The sequence below is a fragment of the Syngnathoides biaculeatus genome, chromosome 7 (assembly GCF_019802595.1).
Source record: "Syngnathoides biaculeatus isolate LvHL_M chromosome 7, ASM1980259v1, whole genome shotgun sequence".
Taxonomy (NCBI): Eukaryota; Metazoa; Chordata; class Actinopteri; order Syngnathiformes; family Syngnathidae; genus Syngnathoides; species Syngnathoides biaculeatus.
The window spans coordinates 23,746,374-23,771,490 of record NC_084646.1 but is presented as its reverse complement, the minus strand read 5'-3'; the positions used below and the strand labels follow the sequence as shown (position 1 = coordinate 23,771,490).

At 40.4% G+C, this 25,117-nt stretch overlaps 2 protein-coding genes across 4 annotated transcripts; both read left to right on the top strand.

Moving 5' to 3' along the window:
• Positions 1 to 3,161: 3,161 nt before the first annotated feature.
• Positions 3,162 to 16,484, top strand: atcaya (ATCAY kinesin light chain interacting caytaxin a). 2 transcript variants are annotated; one of them, XM_061826114.1, is made up of 12 exons: positions 3,162 to 3,249; positions 6,644 to 6,702; positions 6,794 to 7,042; positions 8,422 to 8,595; positions 8,696 to 8,798; positions 8,883 to 9,014; positions 10,035 to 10,121; positions 11,166 to 11,264; positions 11,429 to 11,464; positions 11,548 to 11,616; positions 11,851 to 11,909; positions 15,983 to 16,484. In XM_061826114.1, exons 1-11 carry the CDS (start codon positions 3,173 to 3,175, stop codon positions 11,882 to 11,884), a joined length of 1,119 nt encoding a protein of 372 aa, XP_061682098.1. In that variant the 5' UTR covers positions 3,162 to 3,172; the 3' UTR covers positions 11,885 to 11,909; positions 15,983 to 16,484. The 2 variants fall into 2 exon arrangements, with proteins under 2 accessions (XP_061682098.1, XP_061682099.1); XM_061826115.1 differs by lacking the exons at positions 3,162 to 3,249; positions 15,983 to 16,484 and adding exons at positions 4,743 to 5,110; positions 14,332 to 14,562.
• A 1,611-nt stretch (positions 16,485 to 18,095) lies between these two features.
• Positions 18,096 to 24,337, top strand: mibp (muscle-specific beta 1 integrin binding protein). Of its 2 annotated transcripts, XM_061824882.1 has the most exons (9): positions 18,096 to 18,321; positions 18,970 to 19,060; positions 20,743 to 20,791; positions 20,958 to 21,132; positions 21,664 to 21,735; positions 22,258 to 22,317; positions 23,219 to 23,325; positions 23,424 to 23,509; positions 23,616 to 24,337. In XM_061824882.1, the coding sequence occupies exons 1-8, from the start codon at positions 18,296 to 18,298 to the stop codon at positions 23,507 to 23,509; spliced, it is 666 nt and encodes a 221-aa protein (XP_061680866.1). In that variant the 5' UTR covers positions 18,096 to 18,295; the 3' UTR covers positions 23,616 to 24,337. The 2 variants fall into 2 exon arrangements, with proteins under 2 accessions (XP_061680866.1, XP_061680867.1); XM_061824883.1 differs by lacking the exon at positions 22,258 to 22,317 and having other exon boundaries at positions 18,102 to 18,321.
• Positions 24,338 to 25,117: the final 780 nt, after the last annotated feature.

Genomic DNA, 25,117 nt, shown 5'->3' with positions numbered 1-25,117 from the left:
ACTTCCCAGCCACTGTAGTCATGTTTCCTGTTCAGTTATTGTTTTGCCATTTCCTGTTTTGTTTTTGTGTTTCAGGAAATGTTAGTGTTATTGTGTTTTGTTATTGTGTTTCATCTTTTGCTTTGCACTAAAAATCCACTATAAAAAATAGGTCCATAAATTACTTCCACGTTACATAGTAGAAAATAAATTACGATTAAAAAAAGTGTTCAGACTATGGTGATTTTTCTAAACGTGTCTGGATTGGCTGGAGACCAGTTCAGGTTGTTTCACATCTCTCGCCTAAAGTCATCTTGGATAGGCTCCAGCTCAACCACAACTGAAAAGATGGATGGATCTGTACAGACTTTGCAGTCAGCTGCCTTCCATCCAGATCTGATTGGTTAAGTGCATTTGAAGAGAGGATCGTGAATAATAAATCTGTGCAGAAGGGATTTGAGAGTTGGGGCAGTGGGTGTGAAAGAGACACGGGTGGGAGGGGAGAAAGGGATGCTGTTGCCAGGGAACACGCATGAGATCACAAACCACAGAAGACAAACGGCATCACGATTATTACAGAGATCAGTGCTTCATTTGCCCAAGTTGTGTTTACTTCGAAAATCTGCTCCCATGGAAGTGTCGGCATAATACTCAATAAAAGCACGGTTTGGAAAAAGGAATATTTGGAGCCAGTTTTGAGAAAGGTAACGAAATCATGATGCCACAGCCGACGCACTCTGACTGAAGAAATTTGGTGCCGACATCAGGGCTCAGAGGCAGCCTCTCGACTTGCTCTGCACGGCCAGTCTTTTCCAACAAAGCCGGACAGCGGCAAAATAAAGAAGACGAGAAGGGTGGGAGGTGGAGGCAGAGGGGGTCAGGCGAGGATTCCGCACAGAGGTGCTCCCTGTCCTCAAGCACCTGCTGCTGGCTAGCGTCTGACATTGAGGACACTGTGTGTCTGCACACGAATGTATGTGCATGTGAAGTAGGAGAAGAGAAGACATATGCATTTGTTTCAGTTTGGAGGATCAGCAGAAATTTTTGCTGAAGAGAAAGAAGGACATTAACACACACATGGACAGACGGATCATCTGAAGATTTTGAAGGACATCTCCAACGTCTCGTGTGAGTATAGCCGCTGACATCATGCCAGATGCTGAGCTGACCTCAAATGAAATCCAAGTGTTCTAGGTCATCCTAGAAATGCAATGGTGCCATCTTGTTGTCAATGATTATCAAGCACAGCAACTTTACATAGTGGAGATTCCGATTAATAATTTGGCACATTGTCTTTTGTTTTCCAGTAATTTAATCCCGCTTGCTCATGCTGCAGTATTAAAGTAGTTTCTCCACTATGCCTTGGGTGGAAAGCAGCACAGTAAAATGCCTGTCCTGAATCCCGATAGCATTTGGGTTGAATTTCTATTAGCATGTATGTCATATATATTTGTGCAACGCAAAAGTGGATGTTGCAAACAGATATGATTAATTGTATGTATGTATGTATGTATGCATGCTTTTATTGATAATCTATTGTTGTATTTGGTGAATTTTCTGCATTCCTTTCTTTTTCCCTTTTTTCCTTTTTCCCTTTATTATTAATTCTGGGATTACCAGGGATTGCAGAAAATAAAACTAGACCATCTAACTCATGTGTATTTGCATTTATCAAATTAATTCATGTATCCCATCCCTTCTCAAAAATGGAAGAACTTGACCGTCACACAGTCACTGGTGGCGTAGTGATATAGTACACTTGCCTGCCCTTGGTGCAGGCAGCGTGGGTTCAGTTCCCACTCAGTGATGGGGTGAAAATGAGGCTGAATGGTCATCTTCTTTTCGCTCAAAGTCATCTGGGATAGACTTCAGTGCATCGAGACCCTGTCCAAGATAAGCGGTATTGATAATGGATGGCGGGATGGATGAAATGTTACATATTCTACTTGCATCTTGCAGACTTGAGACAGACAGAAGGAGTTGTCCTGTTTACTAACATTTAGTATATGTACTGAGAAAATCCTTGGGCCTTTTCTAACATTCTAATCCTCAAATTTCATCAAGGGTTTTTTAATTTAATGGTATGTTTATTGTTGTGCTTTTGGTATGATGTGTTGAGAGGTGTTTCTAATATTTTGCTTACCTTATTTAACAATGAGAAACGATACTGTATTGCTGTATTAGATATATGCATGCTTTCCTAATGTTGTGTCTCCAGCTATAAAAAGCGAGAGAATCCTTATCTCATAGATTCACTCACAAATCCAGCAACAACAACAAAAAATATTTTCCCAAATCAACTCTCTATCCATTATTTACAGCACTTGCCCCCATTAGGTTTGAGAGTGAACTGGAGCCTATCACAATTGACTTTGGGTGGAGGCAGGCTCCACCCTGAACCCATCGCCAGCCACTGAGAGACAAACATCAATTCACATTCAGATTCATGCATATTCAATTACCCAAGCATGCATGTTTTTCTAATGTGGATGGAAGCCGTAGTACCTGGAAAAAGCTCATGCAAGCATGGCAAGAAAATGCAAAGTCCACACGGAAAGGCCAGACTGGGATTCAAACCTATTCGACTTTGAGACAGACGTACAAACCCCCACCGTGCTGCCTCATTGGACCCTCACTTCCCTATTTCCTGTACACGAGATTTCATATCCACTGTACAGAATCTAAACATTATCTAATATGCTGTGTAATGTCTGCATTCATCATCAGTGAGAGTGCGAAAATACTGAACATATAGTTTCACTGACCACAGGTGTGCAAAAAGTAAAACATGCATGGATGGATCCAGTGAAGGATAAATACTGTAAGTGTGGCTGTCATTCTCAACAATGGCCTCTTGAGTTCCTACCCAGGAGGAGAAAGTTTGTTCAATATCTGACTTCATCACATGCTTCTCACATGTGCTCCAGTGGGCAGGGGTATAGAACAATGCGGCCCACTGTGTTTTCGACCCCTAAAATGTCACCATAAAGTGTCATTTAGTTGGATTTAATCCACTCATAAAAGCTGGTGGTTTTCTTTGTCACTTCAATCATCACAAATGTTCTGTGACAGAAGTGGCAGACTAGTTCATTCCTTCTTTTTATGTGACAGTGTTTCTTTTGCATTTGAAAGTGCCGACTTTACAAATATGGGTCTCCTCTCATTCTTAAGCCCCTGCCCCCCTTGCTGAGGGATGGGCACAACAGAAGCTACTCTAAGAATGGAGAACATGGAAGTGAAAGATGAGTGGCAGGATGAAGAATTCCCCAAGTAAGAGACCACTACTTTGTATAACTATTTGTGTGATGACACGACGTGTTGTATTTGAACTTGTGTGTCGAGCAGTGATTCTCAACCAGTGTGCCAGTCAAATTAGTGTGATGTGAGCGCTCTTCAGGTGTGCAGCAGGAAGCCGTGGGAAATTATCAAATTTGACTTAATTGCTAAAAAAAAAAAACTGTATCTTCGTTCATCTATTTATGCCACTGAGGCACAGTGACAGACAAAACAAATACCGGTACATGTTCTTGATGACAGAATGTATTTACAGAAATTAATATAACCACTTTTTGTGACATTTTTGTCTGTTGGTGTGCCGTGAGATTTTTCAGTTGCAAAATGTGTGTCTCGGCTCCGTAAAGGTTGGAAATCACTGGTGTAGAGATACTGAATGCATGTTGCTTTCACATTGCAATGCATTTAATTAGAAACAGCAGACACGTAATGGCCATTTCACTTGGTACACATGAGAGTCAGTAAAATTCAAAACTCATCCTCAGAGGTGTTTATAACATTTTGCCTCTTCATGTAACTAATTTCGTAACCAAAATATTGGAAAGAGCTCTCAGTATTGTGCAATAGTTTGCACCATTGAAAATTACAACCACATCATTAAGTATACCGTTGAAAAGAGCATCCGCTAAGGTAGTACAGACCTCCTTCAAGTTTAACCATTTTTCACAGGGGAAAGATATGAATGAATGCAAGGATACAAGGAAAAAAACAGCAGTTGCACAAGTTTTGGCCTCCAACAATCACCAAGCTGATCTTTTGACAGCTTTTAAATTGGGTCTTTACAGTCCTGCTATTTTGTATTTACACCAAACAGTAGAAACCAATATACATGGGAAAAGAAAGAGAAAATACAAATGTAGAAATAAAAATGTTCAAAAATGGGGTTTACCTGCTGTGTTATTGTTCCATGACTTGACTTCACATCTTCTGATCTTGTGTTGTAATCTGTCCTCTGAGTTGATAGAAATGATAGAAATCAGTGGAAAAATGTCAACCCAGGAGACAAGTGAGAGGACAAGCATTTTGAGACCATAGACTGATACAATTTATAAGAGGCTGGGATACAACGAGACAATTCGAATACAAAGTGAAGGCTGCTTTTTAAGAAGTATTTCACCTTATACCTCTTACACACACATTAATAGGCATCGTTATTATGTGCCTCACGCAACTCGTACCCCAAAAACACAGGCGTCTTGCTTCATCTCACAGCAAAGGGAACACCGTCTCCTTTCATATCCTCACACTAAAAAAAAAAAAAAAAAAAAAGAGGTTGTGATTAAATAATTTAAAACATTTTAGAATTGCGAAGACGTTTGTGACAATGGTGATGATAAGTTTTCATTACCATACACTTGCACAAATACCTAATAATTAAAAGAAAAGACATAATCTTTACATTTTTGATTAATTGCGGAAACATTCCTAATGATCATACGAAAATGTAAGGGTTAATGGAAATAATGTAAAGCTTGATGGACAGTAAAAGAGCACAAATGTGATGAAACAGAACGCTCCTCTTCACTCCTCCCCCCTCCATCACGGAAAAGGAAAAAGAGAGCAGGTGGGGCGCTCTTTGTGAATGGTCTGTGGATGGTCATGTGATGCAGCAGCAGTCACAGATCCAAAACATAACATCGCCATAGGTGAAAGAGTGTCAGATTTTAGTGGAAGGGAGAAAGAGAAGGAATACGGCTGTGGCAAGATGCTGTATTTAATTGGCCTCTGAGAGATGCTCTGTATGAAACTGATGAAGGGAAGGCAGGGGATGAATGAGAAAATGATAAAGGTCCAAGTGTGTAGAACAACATACTGATTTGACATCACTTTTGGAAAGGTAAGTATTGCTTCATTTTATTGATGGTTGAAAAGCAGCCAGACTGCGACAAAATTGATTATCTGTCTCTCTCAATGTTCTATTGTCATCTTGTACTGTACAGTACTATACACAGTATATAAAAAAAGATGGTTCTTTTTAAAAAGGTGTCCTTGAGGGTGGAACACGGGTTGTTTATCAGTGGCTCAGAGGGGGGAGCTTACAGAAACGATGATGAAGCATACGCAGGAATGCAGCACGTGGAGATGTGCTGAGAACACCTCAGATGGAAAAACACACTGCAGTGTAGGCTCCCTGCATCACTTGTACTTAGTGTCAGTGTTCATATTTAGCATTGTCTCCGGTGAGGTGTTCAAATGATGAAATGGTATTTATGTAATTCTCTATACTCATGGCACACACAAACAAAGCATTTCGAAGTGTTTTCCTGTCCTCATCAGGATGTTTTGTCCTCCCTTTTCTTTCTCCTCCTGCCTGCCAGCATAATAATCATCCTCTTTCCCCGGAGGGAAGCTAATTACCATTCTCTTCTTTGCGTTTTGGTTTCAGTGTTTGGATAGACTAGTGGCAAAGCTGTTTTTTTAAATGGTCCATTGGACATCGTACTAATTGCAATAATCTAACACTCCTTTGTGTGAGGTGATTATGATAATTTCTTGTAGGCAATGGACAACATATAGGGACCACATCCAGTATGCACTGTGGAGCCACAAAATTAGATACACCAGTTAAATAGGAACTGCAGTTGTCCTAATGCAATAGTATTTGAAGATTCTGCCGTGAACAAGATATTCATGCTGACACTGTGAGAGAGGTATTCATTACCTCTGCCAAGGAGCTATTGCTGTTACTGTTACTGTCACACACACACAAAACTATCAATCCATCCATCCATTTTCTTAGCTGCTTATATGCACGAGGGTTGCGGGAGTGCTGGAGCCTGTCCCAGCTGTCATCAGGCAGGAGGCAAGCTATACCCTGAACTGGTTGCCAGCTAATCGCAGGGCACATGGAGACAGACAACAGTCACACTCACAATCACAATCACAATCACACGATTGAGCAATTTAGAGTCTCTAATCAATGCATGTTTTAGGGACGTGGGAGGAAACCAGAGTGCCTGGAGAAAACCCACGCAGGTACGGGTAGAACATGAAAACTCCACACAGACGGGGTGGGGAATGAATCCCAGTCCTCAGACAGAACTGTGATGCCAATGCTTTACAGCTGCTCCACCGTGCCGCCTAGGCAGTACATAAAAGAATCAAAATGAAAGAAAAACAGCATGATGAGCAAAAACAACATGATACAGTGGAGTTCTACTTCGCTGCTCCTAGCAAAAAACCCATGATAATAATCATATTGACGACCTACTGCAGAATCTCTGTGACAGTTTCAGCCAAAACTGAAGTTCATTTTTATTACAGCTCTTTCATTTGTTGTCATTAGATTGTACATGTACGCATACCTAATGTTGTTGTATTGGGTTTATACTTTAATCAAACACTAGAGTGGTTTGTTGTTTGAAATCAGACTTCTACCTGAGTACGGAGACATGGACTCTTCTTGTGGCCTCACAGACAACAGAACGTGTAAGTCAATGAACCTGAGGATTGAGCAATTTGAATAAGCAGCTGTGTCATCTACTTCTCCTGATGATTGTTTCCCCTCTTCACTTCATAGCTCCTCCCAACTCCCTGAATGTGAGCTCACCTGGAGGAGGTGCAGCCATGTCATCTTCACACCATACAAGGCGTACGCTGGTTGCCCCCGAGATGAATCTGTCCCTGGATAAAAGTGAGGGATCTCTGCTTTCGGATGACTTCCTGGACACACCTGATGACCTGGACATCAATGTGGATGACATCGACACGCCAGATGAGACAGACTCATTGGAGTTCATCACCACTGGCAATGACCTGGAGTGGGAAGGTGGGAGGAAAACCTGATGACCATCTTGAAAATTATTGCTTACGTGTAACCTTCAGGCAGTACAAAAGCTAGTAGTCATCGACTGCCTCACAGTCGAGAGGTCGTAGGTTTGAATCTTTGCTCAGGGGCTACTCTGTGGAGCTTGCATGTTTCTACCTTCCACATTACAAAAAACATGCATGATTGAAGACTCAAAATTCTTCAATGGCTGTAGATCTGAGTCTTAATACTACAACTAGTTTGTCCATATGTGCCCTGAGAAAGTCTGCTAACAAGTTTAGGGTATATGTTTCCTCTCAGTCAAAGTCAGGGGGAATGTTTCCAGCTCATTAATTTCCGAACAAGCACGTTTGGAAATGAATGGATGCTGTAACAAAACAGAGATGGTAAAGAATAGTCATGTAGTATTTACTCTTTGCCACAACCAGAACACGGGGTTGAACCCAAATGCACAACTCAGGAGGTGCAAAGGCAGTTTGGGAAGTGTCTTTATTCAGACCGGTGTCGAAAACCCAACGAGTAGTCAGTGGGTAGCAGCAGCAATGGAATCGGCAAGTGTAAGAGGCAGGTCAGTAGGCAGGCAGGAGTCGGGTACATGAGGGAGCAGGAACAAAATCAGGAACTTGCAGGAACGAGGCAACGATCTGGCAAAGACCAGACCGTACGAGTGGGTCTATATAAATGGGACATGATTACTAGAGACGAGGCGCAGGTGTGCGCCTCCGCTGATTGTGGCAGGTACGTGCCGCATCGGGGACCGGTACAGCCAGGACAGGGACTAACAGGGCTATGACACTCTTAGTATGAAGCAATGTAGTTCGAAACAACTACAAAATCCAACCATCTAAATATGTCCGTCCATCCATTTTCTGAGTCCCCTATCCTCACAAGGGTCATGAGAGTGCTGAAGTCTATCCCAGCTATCTTCAGACAGGAGGTAGGTACACTCTGAACTGGTTGTCAGCCCATTGCAGGGCACTTATAAACAGACAACCATTCACACTAACAATCACACGGCAATTTAGACTCTTCATTTAACCTACCATGCATGTTTTTGGGACGTGCGAAGAAACCAGAGTGCCCAGAGAAAATCCACGGAAGCACGGGGAGAACATGCAAACTCCACACAAGCAAGGCTGGGATTTGAAGCCAGATCCTCAGAACTGGAAGGCAGATGGTCTAACTAGTCATCCACCATTCCACTTTGTTAAATTCAGTCTCAAGAAAATCTAAGCATCGTTCAGCAAGAGAAACTTTCCTCAATTGGATCTCATCAGACTGTGCAGGCCTACCTAAGATTTTGACAAGGGAATGTATTTTGGGTGGAGCCTTTTATTCGTGCATAATAAACAGACGTAAAAGTCATTGTATCGTTCCAGATGACACCCCAGTGGCCTCGGCCAAAGCAGGTTCAACTGGTGCTTCGGGAGACTTGGATGAGGAAGGAAATGCCAACAATGGACGCCTCTGGAGGACCGTGATCATAGGAGAACAGGAGCACAGGATTGACATGCAGATTATCCGACCATACCAGAGAGTCATCACCCATGGGGGTGAGTGATAAAGGAATGCTAAGTGAATCATCGGCATTCTCTTTATGAATGTTTCTGATGCAAATGGCTGAACAGTATAAAATCAGAACCCTCTCCTCAGGTTATTTTGGGGAGGGCCTGAATGCCATCATTGTTTTCTCTGCGTGCTACCTACCTGACAGCAGCATCCCAGAATACCACTACATCATGGAAAACCTTTTCCTGTGAGTATACTCTTGCTAAATTGTAGAGTATTATGTTGTAATCAAAACACTCAACATAAAAAAGTACCTCTGCTGCTCCTCCAGGTATGTGGTGAGCAGTCTGGAGATGTTAGTAGCTGAAGACTACCTGATCGTTTATATGAATGGAGCCACCCCCAGGAGTAAAATACCTGGAATTAGCTGGCTAAAGAAATGCTACCAGATGATTGACAGAAGGTGGGAGATAAACTTACAAATGTTGATTGATGTGGCAAGTGAAAGTTAATGAATGAGCCGTACCTTATTACTAAAAAAAAAAAAATTATTAAAAAAAAAAAAAGGTACCTCCTCATCATTCAAAGTGATTGAAGAAACTGCATTGAATGTTCTACCTTTAAAAAGATAATCAGAAGGTAAAAAAGAGCAACAAAAAAAGAATTGCAGACTGCCCAGTTTTATTTTTTTGTGCTTTCCCACCCATTAGCCGACTTACTTACTTCCAGGTTCGTGGGGAATGATGGAAGAGGTTTCATCTGGATGGACCATTCCATTTTGTTGATGTGGAGGAGAGCGTTAAAAGCTCCGTTGACACCACAGACATGGGCCTTAATTTCCAAACTGTAGTTGAGTGTAGCTTGGTAGAGTGAGAAATTGGTGTGAGAATGTCCACCCAAACTTATGGCAGCTCACACCATGTCTGTGTTTTGGCACAAGTGGTCTAACGTGAATTTGGTGATTTTGCTCAGGGCACACGCAAACACATGCAAGCTCTGCGAAAGTGTGGTTGGTGACAGACGTATTTTCAACATTAGCCATGGAAGCCACACAATCATTGTAAAATTCACTTAACTGAATGCATTATTATTTTTAGTAGTAGTAGTAATAGTAGGAGTAGTTGTAGTCGAATATATTTTTTTTAAATCATCCCATGTACTGGCCGGCATGCAGCTATCCGAGTGCAAACGAACAATTGTTGGAGGGGACATTGGTACATGAAGAAGAAGATATTTAAGTCACCAGCAGTGTGGCATTTGGGGCAGATTATGATGCTCAATTTTGCGAACACATTGTGCATTATTAATTAAGTTTTCTTTTGTAGTGTCTTTAAACTATTACGTTATATGAGAGACAAAACATTAGAAGCCTCTGACTATGACAGCATTATGGTATTGGTTTTCAAAATAATGAACAAATGATAAACTATCCATTTTACTAGAACGACAAGTTGTTCAAGTTTTTTCTGTGTTTTGATTGCAGGTTAAGAAAGAATTTGAAGTCTCTGGTCATTGCTCATCCTTCCTGGTTCATCCGCACTGTAGTGGCTATATCCAGGCCATTTATCAGGTGAGACCTTCAAGCAAGCCAATGTGGACTGAACATGAATGCACTTTCCCGCAATGTTTTTTTCCCCAAACTACAGATACATTGTGAGGGCTTTGTATCACAATCCTCCAAAATGTTAGTCCTACGTTTTGAGCCTATACTTATGTTTCAGCTTTGTAGTGGAACGGTTGAGAAGTGGTTGGCACATCTACTTCACAGTCAGGAACTTGAGAATTCAAATCTTGCCACAGTTTTAACCATAGATTAAGTCAAATTAGAGAAAGCATTGTATATTTGGGTGGGACAATGGACAACTGGTTAGCCCGTCTGCCTCACATTTCTGAGCACCTGGGATCAAATCTGACTTTGCCTCTGTGCCTAGTGAGAATAAGCGGTACAGACAATAGATGGATTCTATACTATATTCGCGGAGTGGACGGTGCCTCGTAGGTTTACTGATTACTGAAGCTCATGTTTCTGAAAAAAAGTACTCTTCAAACTTAGTACAGAGCTTGATTTCCCAATTTCAAATTCAGCAGCATTCTGAGATCCTATAACTGAAAAAAAAGCATAAACAGTTCGTTTCATGTTTCATGAGTAACTATTTTTGTTCATCAACAAATATGGATCCACTACAAGAGATCATTAAAAGATTAATGTTCTTGGATTTTTACAGAAATATCATTAATCCATTTCATGTCTCACTTATCCTCACGAGGGTCGTGTGTGTACTGGCCCCACCCAATCGCAGGGCACAAATACATAAACAACTATTTGCACTCACATTGACACCAAGATGCAATTTAGAGTCTTCAATTAACCTACCCTGAATGTTTTGGGGATGTGGGAGGAACATCAGTCACGGGGAGAACATGCAAACTCCACACAGGCAGGATTTGGACCACAGTCCTTAGAACTATGAGGGAGATGTGCTCACCGGTTGCCCAACGTGCCACTGCAGAAATAACCACCAATAAAAATATTATTGGAAATATCAACCAATAAAAATGTTCTTTATAAGCCATTGTTGTATTAACTGTGTTGTTCTCTTGTTGCCATTTGCAGTGTGAAATTCATGAATAAGATCCAGTATGTTCACAGCTTAGAAGAACTGGGCCTACTGGTCCCCATGGAACACATACATGTACCGGAATGTGTTACGCAGTAAGTTCTTCTGTCCGCTAAGTCAACCAAAAAAACAGAGGCTTATATAGTTCTGACTGTAAGTTCTTTCACAGACATTTTCCTTAAAACTATCTGTAATTGTTGAAAATGTCCTGGCAATGATGGCTTTGTGGTGGATAAAACATTTATTATATTCTTTGCAGGTTTGACGAGGAGCGGATTAAAGCTCGTAAAGAAAGGTGCGTTTTTAGTTGTAATCCTTTGTCTCTCATTTGATTTACTCATGCATACTACTTCTTCAGATAATTTTCCATGTGTGTAGGATGGAGCAAGAGCAGAGGCAGCAGCAGCAGTCAGGCCCACAAGAACCAGTTAACAAAAAATCAGAGAGGTACTGGTTCAAAGTGTTGTACTATGGCTGTACATTTTACATTACTGATTGCCGTTCCTGTGACTGGCTGGTGACCAGTTAAGGGTGTACCCCTGCTGTCACCCAAAGATAGCTGGTATAGGCTCCAATATGCTTGTGACCCTCGTGAGGACAAGCGGCTCATAAAATGGATAGATGGATGAATGACTGCTTTTGGTGCAACTTTTAATTCACTTGATGATTTTCTCTTTCCAGACCAAAGTCAATGTCTGTCGAGCAAGGAATATGAAAAGGGAAGAACTCTGTGAAGAAAGGTAATACAGTATAACCTGTTGTAAAATAATCTCACCATACTGTTTTGAACATCGAAGGTGTCCCATGCTTTTGGAGTAGACCGAAGAGCCTACTGCTTCGCATAAACTCAATAGCAACTTCATTTGGAACACAAAACCATATTTAAACTATCACAGTTTTACTAAAGGTCAAGTGTCATCCCTATAAACATTCTAAAATAGTTATTGTAATGAAAAATACATATAACATTATTCACTTCAATGTCTATACGAAAAAATAAATGTGAGCGGAGAGCGCGTCATCCATGCGCAAAGTTGCAGAAGTGTCATTCTATGACATCCAAGTGGTCGCCATATTGGGTGCATCCTCTGTCCGTGACGTCACCCGGACATTCGCAAATGAAAACACGCGGTGCACCCTACTATGGGAAACGAACACGCCCCTTCTGACATGGAAGCTCTTTTTGAAAAGGAGAACACCACACAACCGAATGAAGTTACCGGGGCAATATTACACTATTGTTTCGAGCCATATTCAGATGATATGTGATCACGGCCAAACCCCCTCCCCGTCCGATCCACTTCCGCGGCGGAGATGAGCCATCGCGGCTCATCGCAGCCGGCCGGTGTGGCTCATTTTCGGTGCCGTGGTGGCTCATCATGGAGCCGAGCCGTGCTGCTTTAGGGGGTTGTTCATAACCGCCACAGTACGTGATGAACAACACCGTCGAGCTGGGGTGCTTTGCTGCGTTGTCATCGCACGCGCCTGAGTGAGGCATTGTCGGCTGCGTTCTTCAGAGCCAGCCCGACGCACAGCCTTTGCTGAAGCTGTGACTGGCGAATGCGGCGCCTCAGCCGGTGTGGCTCATTTTCGGCACCGTGGTGGCTTATAATGGAGCCGAGCCGTGCTGCTTTAGGGGGTTGCTCATAGCCGCCGCCGGGGCGCTTTACTGCGTTGTCGTCGCACGCGGCTGAGTGAGGCATTGTTGGCTGCGTTCTTTAGAGCCGCCGCCGTCCGTGAGCCCGGAGTGCAGCCTTCGCTGGCGAAGCGACGCAGCAGCCCGACGCCATCCGACGCGCACATCGACACATTTCGTACGTGGATCTTTTTTACGTTATGAGAGACTGATTACGTGGTCCACTTCAAACTATTATTTTTTTAGTAGCTGTATACACATCTACATGTCATTTGGAACCCACAAAGCTCTCCTCCTCTGCACCCGTGCAATCCATGTCACGACGAACCGCGTCTCTTGCAAACTTATGAAGGGTAAATCCATCCTCCCGAGTGTTCAAGCAATGTCCAGCAATGCAACGAGCCGGCATTTTGGCTAACACGAAGGAACAAGCTACCTTACCGGAGGTAAAACTAATGGAAACAAACGAGTCCACTTGGGGGCGCTTCTGTCCTTTACGTCACTTCCAGCTTCTTCTCGAAAACAAATCCCTCGAGAGGATTTTCATGGTGGGAGTTACAAAAAGCTGTATACGTCAAAATCATGTTTTGTGGTGAGAAAATGCATGGGCCCATATTGGCTGCCGTTTTTTCATTAATAACATCCTAAAAATCATCCATTTCATGACAGTGGCCCTTTAATTTAGCAGTATGTTTAGTAGTGTGGTTGTGGTTTGTAATTTTTCTGATATTTTGGTTACATTTCACAATATGAGGGGCCAAATATGATGCATGGCTCAATGAAGTTCTACACCATTGCAAACGCACAACATTACTACATGTTAATCCATTAATATGAGCTCACACATGCATGTCTTTCATGTTTACCCTGATGCCAAGGCAATAAATTAGGGTTACCATAAGCATTTTTGACTTGAAGTTCATGTAAATCACCGTGCCGTGACAACAAAAGATTATAGGCAACTTAAAAATACATCTTAAATGAAATAGTTTGTTCATTAATGAGTACAGCAAAACTTTACTCTTTACATTTCATCTTGAATTCACTGACACTGTTTTTTTCGTAGGATGTTTGAAATTTGGTTTGTGTTGCGGTTTGGAACGTTGTATTACTGACGTTCCCTTACATGCTTGCTTAACAACACCATTATCGTTACCACAATTAGACATGCATGTAAGAGCCTGTTCGTTTTGATTCATTTCTGTAATAGGGAGTAACCTATAATTGTACTGTATTTATGTATAGATTTTATAAAATAATTCAAAAGAAGTAGAAGAAGTACTAAAAGAAGAAGTAGCACCAATGTAAACTGAAATTTATTGCATTTCTCTTGCATTTTCTTTCCCCCTTTCTTAAATTTCTACATTTCTTTTCTAAATTTCTTTCAATCTCAATTTCTTGCTTTTTTTTCTTTATTCATACTTTTTCATTCTTCTTTGCATTTGTCTTTCATTCTTTCTTTTATTTTCTGTCCTTTCTGTTTAGATGAAGAAAGCAATGTAAGTAATGTCCCTTCACCTTTGCAGCTCTGTCCCACGTGGAGCATGCATCCCTTCATTGAAACTTCACAGAGGCAGTGACCCAATCAGTCTATACGTGCGTCTTTTTTTGCTCATCATTTTTTGATCACAGTACTGTGGCCAATGCAACATCTCATCTTTGACTCGTTTTTGACGAGAGGGGTGCATTTGCAAACGAGATCGCTGTTCCCTTGAACTTTATTGGACTTTAATGTTGGGAAAGCCTCACGCTGAGCATTTGACCGACACGAGTTACTGGACGACAGAAAACTGACTTTTTTTGGGGGTGGGGTGGGGGGGGGGGCTAAATCTCCCAAAAGGAAGGAAGTGAGGGTTTTGTAAATAGGTGCAGTCCATAAAGTTTTGTAAGTAAAAACAATTGGGTGGGAAAGATAGTTCTAGATATTAAGTGTGAGATAGAGCTAGATATAGTGTTTTTGATGTACATACTGGAATACACAGTCTTTGATTATGTGCTTCACTGTTAAATCATATAAAGCCTTTTGACGCTTTCTCCTTTGCTTACCTGAGAATCAAGAATGTCCGTACGAAGCCATTCTCTGACCACCATCTGTACTTTACCACCTTACCATGTGCCTCTGTCTTCTTGAATGTAAAATGCAGAAACATGAGAAGTATTTCCTCACGGACCTGCTCAAATTGCTTTATGTACTCTATTTGCTAATTCATTTTCATCATTTACCACCCCTTTAGCCGATAGCTATAAATAATAACTAATATAATAACACTTCGGCAAACCAAGGTTGAACAATCTCTTTGGATAATCCTGCTAAAATGCAAATTAACATCACCGGCAGGAAAACAGAAGACCCGTGAAGGAGGTCATGAATACAGCTGTTTTAAATCCTTCACTTTTTCACTGTCAGTAAATCACTGGTGTCAACACATGCTACTACAACCACCTTGTACTGTATTTTCCAAATCGGTGATAAGGCTGTGGATTTTGAAATCATAAATGAATCAATAGTTCCCTACTTTTTATCGCATGTTTACGATCATACAACTATATGAAATATAAAATGGATGAGTAGTTTATGTATCACTAGGTTTTGCTCATTTTTAAAAAAATGTTTCACATAATTTTTATACCACTGTTCAATGCATGTACAGGTGTTGCACACTTTATTTTTATAAATGCACACGAAAACAATATAATTAATTTTTGTCAGTTAGACACAAAAATGACATGGTTATACTTTTCCAACATGCTGTGTGTGTAACTAGCGAAATGCAATTGTCAAACAGGCTGACATAAAAATGTCATGTTTGTTTGTGTGTGTGTAATTGATATTTCAGATTGTGATGATAATTGGTGGCTCCAGCATCACCATGATAGTACCTGATAATATTGTCATATTCAACAAGTTTAACCCTCTCTCAAATATCTCATTTTAATAAGGGAGGTGGGTTTTTTTTTCTCATTACAATGAGAAACCTTCTCATTACATTGAGAAAAGTCCCCCCCCCCCATGTCCCTTTAGGGGCTACCTATATGTATGTCTTCCATTGTTGAGATTTTTGTTGTTGTTGTTGTAGCATGACAGAACAGGGAAAAATAATACTCCATTTTTTAAAATTAAATCTGTATCATTGTATTGTATTGCTTTAAAACGTTTGGAATTGTATGACTTATTAGGAATAGGGCGTTCTCACCTGAGGTGACCTGGGATAGCCAGCAGCCCACCTGGGAGAAAAAGCGGTGAAGAGAATGGATGGATGGATAGATAGTAAGAACTTATGCATAAGTAGAGAGACCATCGAATTTGAAGAAATATTACAAACGTAATTTTTTGCTTTTTCAAATTCTTTATCAATGCTATATTTTTGTGACTCTTCTCCATCAAACTTGAGAGACTCCTTCAAATGTTTTATCAGGCTTGACGTTATTGAGTTGAGTACCTCGTGTTTAAGTCATTGAGAAAAATGAAAACTATGACAGTCATATAGACTTATTAAAACAAAACTGTGCTATCTCTGTGCTGTGAACGGACCAATGAGAGCTCATGATTTTCCTTTTCACCATAAAAGCACAATAAATGCAGATTGCCAGCAATTTTTGCCCATTAAGAACAAACAAAGATTTTTTTTTTCATTTGATGATGACGTCTGCATTGTGAATAAAATCTAATAAATACTCCACCCCCAAATTAATTTGTTATTTTTTTGTACCTATGCTTCATTTTTATGTGACACATGACTGTGGACAGTCAGCCTGGAAAAAAAAAATCCGCGAAATAATGTACACCAGGGAACAACTAAACGCTGTAGACCCCCCACGAGACCTGCATGGATCTTTTCTTAGATAAGAGGAAGTCCTGTGACATCACATGGTGACATTAGACGCACATCACACCCGCAATTCTATCCAGCACACTTACGAGGGAGAGGCAAAACAGCTGACCCCCCACCCCCAACTCCCACCACTGTGACAGAATTCACGCAGACGCAAATAGAAACATGTTACAGGGAGAAAGAAAGTCTGTTCAAAGGTGAGCGCTAAAAGCTAAAATGGGAGGAGAATCTAGAAAATATTATTGTTTGTACTGTACACTTCTATTTACACCTCAATTGTCAAGTTACGACTGATTTCTGGATTACCTTTTATATTTCTAGTGAACAAATCATCCATAAAGTACAACAAAATCTGTCCATTCATCCACATTCTATACTGCTTAACCTCATCATGGTTTCGGCGGATGAGCGGACTTGGGGTAATAGGTGGGATACACCCTGGACTGGCCACCAGCCAATCCCAGGCTGATGACCAATCCCAAACCATGTATTGTATCATGAACCTATCAGCATGCCAAAGACTTGTGGTGTAGGAACATTTTCGGAAAATAAGACACATTTTTATAAAACAAATTCATCATTGGCACCTTTGGCACAATGGTCATTGCAACAGACTGTTGTCCTAGAAGTCATTTGACATTTCTGTGATCACGACAGGACACTGCGTCTTTCTGCTCAATTGTCAAGGAACAAAAACAAAGAAAGTTTTGCTATTCTGCTTTCTATGTAGTGCTGTGCATACATTAAACAATTTACAATTACATTTACTGTTGATTGATAAGATGCTGGAGCTGACATGTAAATGGGTTCAAAATATAATATTTAAATTACTTTGACACCATTCTAACTATATTCAATGGATGGGTGAATTAAAAAAATCATTGAATAATATACTGACTCATTGGAATAAATTATTTAATATTTAAAACTCGTTTTTAACATAATGATAACATGCTCCAGTATTTGGATGAATGGGTCAATCAAATCTATTTGTTGTTTTTTTAAAGTTTAAGACTCAACTAATGGTAGTTTCCCATGTACGAACGGTTCCGAAATAAAGTACAGTAATTATTACAATCGAGTGTAGTTGTGTTAATTCTGTTTTATGTATATTTTACAACAGCTTTATTACGAAATAGATAGATAGATAGATAGATAGATAGATAGATAGATAGATAGATAGATAGATAGATAGATCGTCGTCCCCCCGCACCCCCCCCCCCCCCCAACAATTCTGGAATTTTCCACGCGGCTGATCGGTCAGCGGAACTATGGGAGCAATAGGAGTGGAATAGTTACAGAAGCGACTGAGGATGATGCATACGAGCAGGTGCAGAGAAATATGGAAATCCACGAGGATTTGCACTTTTAATTGGTTGGAGGTTCCGGCTCAGCGTCATCTGATTGGCCGATGTGGGGCGTTGACGTCACGACGCTGAGGCACGAGTGCCCCTACGTTTGGTAGACGTCACAAGTCTCCGCCACAATCTATGAATTCAAGGGGCTGTGTGGGGTTGGCCTCACTTTCGGACAAGAGTGGTGACATTCCATTTGACCGGCGTTCAAAATTAATTTGATTACAGTTTAAGGATTTGTTTAGAATTAACGGCACTTTGTGTTTCTTCACTTGAGAAGGACTACTGTGAAGAGGGGAAAGATGAAGTACATTATTGGAATCGGCGGGTGAGTATTTCGTATGAGCTGAGTATTCTTGTTTGCCAACCTTCCGACTTTTTCGAGAACTTCACACACGTTTCACTTCCATGACCGTAATGTCACACCACATTGTTACTCAAGGTGTGCAACAAAGTGACACCGCGCATACACACACAAGAAAATTAAAACAACAACAACAATAGTACAACGTGCGTTGTAGATGGCTGCTTGCGTGATTTCCCCCCCAGTGTTTATTATTCTCGGTTTTTTTTTCATCCTCATTGTGGCCCTGTAAACGTGACCGTTTCTTTATTTTTGAGCGGGTCGGGTCGGGCGTCTTTATTTGGTCCCTTTGAAATGAGCGGGCCAGTTCAAATGTGAGCGCGAGACTGCGCTCAAAATGGAGGGAGATTCAAAACAGCACCTCTGACCAAACCCACAAACAGCTCACGTGTCTCTGCATTTTCGTCTTTTAACATGCATGACCTGAATTCATATTTTACGTTTCCAGTTCCGCTCAATTTTTCTACGATAATGTAATTTGATTTACACCAATATTTTAGCTACATTTTGTCCCATCAGGGCAAATTTTGACCTGTATTCCCAGAAATATCTAGGACAAATAGTACATGGTTACTCTTTTGACATGGTTGCACTTTTTCTCATGTTTTGCAGAGTCACTAATGGTGGTAAAACCACCTTGACTAATAAGTTGATCAAGACATTACCAAATTGCTGCGTAGTGCACCAGGATGACTTTTTCAAGGTGAGTTTAAGCAAGTAGAATTAGGGTTGTGTGTGTCATTCCCTTACTCTCCACCCCTTTCATCATTTTAATATAGCCTGCATGTAAGCAAAAGAATGCTACCTTGACAAATACCCCAGCCCATGGCCCATGCTCACACTTTATTTGTGTAATATTTTCGGTTTGTTGTACAGTGAATCCTTGTTTATCGCAGGGGATATGCTTTAAAAAACCACCTGAAATAGGGTACAAGCTACAATATGGACAAAATATTTACTTTTCATATAGTATATATTTTTACCCTTCTCATTTCATTGATATTTCATATTAAGGGACACTTGTCAAAGTGTGACTAAGCATTTCTTGTCTTGCACGCACGTCTTCAAATGAGTGCGGTTTAGTGTGCTTGTTTCAAGGAATTTTGTTTTCTCCCAGTTAAGGTTTATTGTAAAACTGACACATGAAACCGTAGAGATTTAAACTCCATGCATTTTCTGTACCCCTTATCCTTACTCGGGTTGCCGCCATAATGGAGCCTGTCCCAGCTAACTCTGGGCAAGAGGCAGGGAACACTCGTGGCCCACATAATGACAAACAAGGACTCACATTTACGCCTAAGGATTAGTTAGTCTCCAATTAACCTACCGTGGGTGATTTGGAGATGCAGGTGGAAACTGGGGGACTCAGGTGGGCATTGGGAGAACATGCGAACGGCACAGAGGTGAGGGCGGATTTGAACCCAGAGTCTCAGAACTGTGAGGCAGATATGCTATTATGTTCATCGTGCTTCCATTTACATTTAATCAAACCAAAATTTTCAATCAAACCCATGACATAGTCTTATCTAACCCAAGTCTGCTCGCTTAATGCTAACGTACTGTAGAACACGACACTAACGGAAATCATCAATGACCTTGCAGTAATTTGAAATTTTCAAACAACTGCTACGTTAACACACCTTGTGCAAAAACTCATAGAAATCGATCATACACCAATACTCACACATACAGTAAAATTTCTCTGCTCTGTGGGAACAACTATAAAGGCGCTCAAATGTTTTCTGGCATCTTGCTTATGTTGCTACTCTTTCAGTATCCCAAAATCCTACCTGTCATCTTGCAACTTGGCTTGTCACAATAGCAAATTTTAACACGTATTTTCCCACAAACATCGATGTTATCCTTTTTGCCAATGATATAATGGTATTAGAGCATAATAATACAAATACAAAAACAAATTTTGATTAAAATATTAAAACCATAAATAAAAGATGTGCTCATTTTAAAAAAATGCACTTAAATATTAAACATTTGACATAGACAGTCTTTCAAATTTGAATGAATTAAAGAAAACACTGTGTACTGTATGTGAAATGAGGGTCTGAAATCATGAAAACTAAAGCTCTCCCCTGAATTGTAGGACTGTGTGAATGATAAGTTTATCTATTATGACGGACTTAGTTGGAAGACCATGTAGTACTACATACACTGAGGCCATGTAGCCCACATGAGGCATGAGGCCCGCAATATAGTGGGGAGCACTGTACTTAATTGAACTACCCTCCTTTGCTCACGATTGCCAAAAGCATTTCCTTCATCCCTTCTTCACACTCAGTTTGCCACCCCCTGCCCCCAACCCCACCCCCAAACTGTTTGGATGGCTGTGAGGTTGCAGCAATGTTTTATTGGTGACTGTTATTTCAGAAACCTGATCAGATAGAAGTCGGGGAAGACGGCTTTAAACAATGGGATGGTAAGACCTCACTGAAGATTGCCAGGCCATCCACGGCATTGTATCGTTAAGACTGTTAAAGGAGTCCATTCTTTTGGACAATTACTTTCACTCTATATCCGCAAGTCTTCTGTTTTTTTTTTTTTATAACTTGTGCCATTCCTGTTTCTGTAATGTTGTTCTGCAGTTATCACCGCTTTGGACATGGAAGCCATGACCAACACTGTCAGAGGCTGGATGGAGAATCCAGTGAAATTTGCCCGTTCCCACGGTGTTCCGCTGTTGTCTTCCTCCGATGTGCGCAACCCAGATGAGCAGACGCACATTCTGATTGTAGAGGGCTTCCTGCTCTATAATGACCAGTGAGTACATGATTTACGATAATCCTCAGATGGGAAATGGAAGTGTCGCAGCGGTAAAGGGTAAAACTATACAGATGTCATTTCTGTTCTGCAGTCAGCTTGTGTTCTGGTCATAACATCGACCCTGAAATACATGGTAGTGTCAATTATTTTAAAAGAAATGAGATTGTCAATAAGAGGCACAGACTCCTTTTTTTAATATCCTGAGAGGGGGGAAAAAAAGAGGTTTCTCTTTGAAATGTGTTTTTACCTAGGTTAAAGGACTGACCTCGGGGTTATTTGAGGTGTGGAGGCCACTATTAGAGACACGTGTTTTGTGTGTGTGTGTGTGTGGGGGGGGGGGGGGCATCTATCTGTCAACATGGAGTGTATGTGTGCCTGCACCTTGAGATAAGCAGTTAAACGGAATAGGGCTCTCTCTCTGCGCTCAGTATGAATCCAAAGATAAAGAGAGTGTGTAGGAGTGCTGACACATACGCATCTCTTGTGCGTCAAGCGTTATTCATCACCTTTTCATCTGTGCCCCTCCAGGCAGCTGTTGGATGTTTATGACAAGTGCTATTACATCTCCATTCCCTATGAAGAGTGCAAGCGGAGGAGAAGGTGACTTGTTTTCCCTCACATTTGAGCTTCAAATACCATAATTTCTCGAGTGTAATGCGTCCTGAAGTATAATGCGCACCCCCAAAGTTGACCTAAAAAAAAATCAGGAAAACCCTTCTACCAATGTACAATGTGCACCACCAATTTTCTGCTACCCATATACTCCAAATATTGGGAATTATCTGTATTTATATTTTGTTAGGTTTGTACTTGTATTGTTTTTCAAAAAACTGTCTGTACAACAACCATTAATAATAATCATTGTGCACATGGTGATGTAGACGTAATATAATCTCGGGACAGGCCACAGGACACGCTTGTCCTGGTCCCTGTAATTGTCAGAACAGAATCCCTCAACCAACTAAAATAAATGCTCAATGATGGCATAACATTTTATTAATACTGTTGATAACATATTACAGTCTTAAATAAATATTTAACATTGTTTGACTTAAACGTTTTTTGCATTAAATGTTTGTGCATAATGCAATTTATCCTCTACATTACACATCCTTGGCTAAGACTTCAAAAGCATCATCTGCTCATCTCCAATCTGAAAAATATCCATCGTAGCTACCCTTGGTGAGTTGGTCCAGTTCTGGTGCTTCCTGAATTCAACAGTGATCCTATTTTGTTCCCATAGCATGTCATCCTCTATTCCATCCTTGGTGTTTGTGGGGAAACATTTTTTGAATCCCAAGAGTTTAGGTTCCGCAGCGCAGCCTCTTGTGGCTATCAAACCAATGTCAGCTCAAACTACGTAGAAACGAGGGTAACGGGCACATTTAAAAAAAAAATAAATAAAAAAATCGACCATTTGAATTGTGTCCGCCCTCCCGTTTTTTTTTTTTTTTATGTGCCCATGACGCTCATATTACGTAGTTTGAGCTCCCGTTGTTTTTATACCCACCTGAAGCCATTGAGGCAAGCTATCGTTGTTTCGGACTGCGGCGCTACTTCCAGGTTGGCAGCGTCATCGACACGAGTGATGACACGTTTCTTTTAAAAGCAGCTCCACAACAACTAGCTGTTGTAGTGGACATTTTTTGTCTTATTTTAAGTAAAAACAAACTCACGGCCAGTCGTTTCTGTTTGGTGCAGTAGCAACAAACATGCTACGCTAACGATCGTAAAATGCAAGCTCCCCGAGGAGGTCATGGAGTTAAGGTTAGGGGTGCACATTACTGTAATAAATATAAATGTGTAACATAAGAATATCATATCGAAATGTATATGTATACCTTTTTTCCACTCTATGTACCTGTATACAACGATACAATGTGATTGTATTTTTTATTTTTCATCCAGACCTAAATATAATGCACTCTATTAACTTTTTGAAAATATTTTGGGAAAAATTTGCGCATTATTTTCGAGAAATTACGATATTTTCTTCCAGAATACCGACATAATACATTTGACTTGTCAAGTTAAAAAGCTAACTTATTATTATTATTATTAATTATTATTATTGTTGTTTTAGTACAAGACAATACACTGTCCCAGACCCTCCTGGCCTGTTTGATGGTCATGTTTGGCCGATGTACCTCAGGCACCGCAGAGAGATGGAAATCCTATCCTTAAATATTGGTAACCCTAATTGAGGCTGCTTTTATTTTTTAACCACCATTCACCAACTCACAATTTATTTACTTCTTTTTTTGATGGAATCAAATTTGGTTCTACAGAGTACTTGGATGGCTTGAAATCCAAAGAAGAGATCTATAACCAGGTGTATGAGGACATTCACAACAGCCTGCTTAATCGTTTATAGGTGAGAGCATTGCCACTGGTTTACACGAGTTCCAGAACAACCCTTTCAGGAAGTGAACATTTTTTGAGATTACAGCCTAACATTCTTTTTTTATATTTTCTTGCAGCATGAAGTCAGCACTCCTGTGTTGTACAAATATTTGTAAATATTTCCGAGGATTTTTTTTATAGACTTTTTTTGTATTTTTGGGGGAAATGCTATGAATTTATTGTTAACTTATCAGTGTTTCCATTTTGATCAAAAAGTTATTGCTAAAATGATTTTATCTGTTCACACTGGATCCTTTGGTGGCCAGTCACATTCTTCTTTCATCAATAAATGTATTCATGTTGAAGATGAACATCAGTCATCAGTCTTCTTTTTAGCTTGTATAACTCTAATGGTTATCACATTCATATTTTGCACTTCAAGAAATAAACGATAAATGAAAACAATAGGGTTTTGGTTTTCACAGTAACTTGCTGACTGGCTCTGCATCGTATAGGACTAAGAGTTTTTAATCATTTGCTTAGTTATCTCAATTAGAGGGTAAAATATTGATAAAACTATTCCATAATAGTGTTTGTAAACCACTGCAAACCTGAAATGTGACTCCATTGTACAAAATTGAATATCTTTGCGGAGAAGCATTTGACGTTGAGCAACGCTTCTAGTTTTTGAATCTCAAAATTGTATTGTTGGCCATTAAATTCACAGCCGTATTGGCATACATGGTGATTGTTAAAAGGTGATGTTAACTTGGTGTCTTTTTTTTGTTTTGTGGTTTGGGGTATCTGGGCCACACGGGATATTCATGTGTCTCAATGTCAACTGGACCCTCACAACAGAGTCGATGCAATAAAGTTGTAACTGTTTTTCTTTCATGCACTTTGACTTCTGGTATGCTTTTAGAGCTCTGCTTGCCCATTCAAAATCCTGGATCAGTACTGGTACTTTGAAATGCCCATTCAAAAGCCTGGATCAGTACTGGTACTTTGAAATGCCTATTCTGAAATACAACCCTGTTTAACCTCCAATAAATGCAGAGTAGGTCACAGGAAGGGAGCCTCAAGATTTAGCATATTAACACTGGATCACCAACATGTGAGGTTCCCAGGCACGTGTTGACATTGTCCACATTATAAAAGTAGGCTACAAACACTTCATTCATCCCCTCTGGGAATCCCTTAATTTTCCACTCTTAAGGTCAACACAGCCATACAGACTGCTACTAAATAAAGAGTACTTTCTATTTTGACAGGGCCATTGCAAGGTGGCAAAAAACAATTTAGGTTAAGGAAGATATGGACAAAATATAAAAAAAAAAAAAAAAGAGTCCCATCATAAATCACAGAAAGATGCATGGTTTACCTTGAATTTTCTCCTTTCATAGGTTAAGTGTATGAATAGTATACGTAGTCATCTATCAGGAAAAGGACAACTTGAATGTTTTTTTCTAAATTGTCTTGTTTCTTGAAACATGACGTTTTTCAGAATGAAAAGATCACTTAGCGAAATCTTACAGTTTAGCACAACAGCAATGCCCACTTCCAAAAAGGTTCACTCGTTTCAAAACTAAATTCCTTTATCATATAAATATCAGAGCCCCCAAAATACTGTACAGCATCA

Excerpts from the sequence above, each read along its gene's own strand:
- atcaya (XM_061826114.1), top strand. The coding sequence starts at position 3,173 with ATGGGCACAACAGAAGCTACTCTAAGAATGGAGAACATGGAAGTGAAA. Across the intron at positions 10,122-11,165 it reads ATATCCAGGCCATTTATCAG|TGTGAAATTCATGAATAAGA; the intron begins GTGAGACCTTCA and ends TGCCATTTGCAG. Across the intron at positions 11,617-11,850 it reads GTTAACAAAAAATCAGAGAG|ACCAAAGTCAATGTCTGTCG; the intron begins GTACTGGTTCAA and ends TTCTCTTTCCAG.
- mibp (XM_061824882.1), top strand. The coding sequence starts at position 18,296 with ATGAAGTACATTATTGGAATCGGCGG. Across the intron at positions 18,322-18,969 it reads TACATTATTGGAATCGGCGG|AGTCACTAATGGTGGTAAAA; the intron begins GTGAGTATTTCG and ends CATGTTTTGCAG. Across the intron at positions 20,792-20,957 it reads CGGCTTTAAACAATGGGATG|TTATCACCGCTTTGGACATG; the intron begins GTAAGACCTCAC and ends GTTGTTCTGCAG.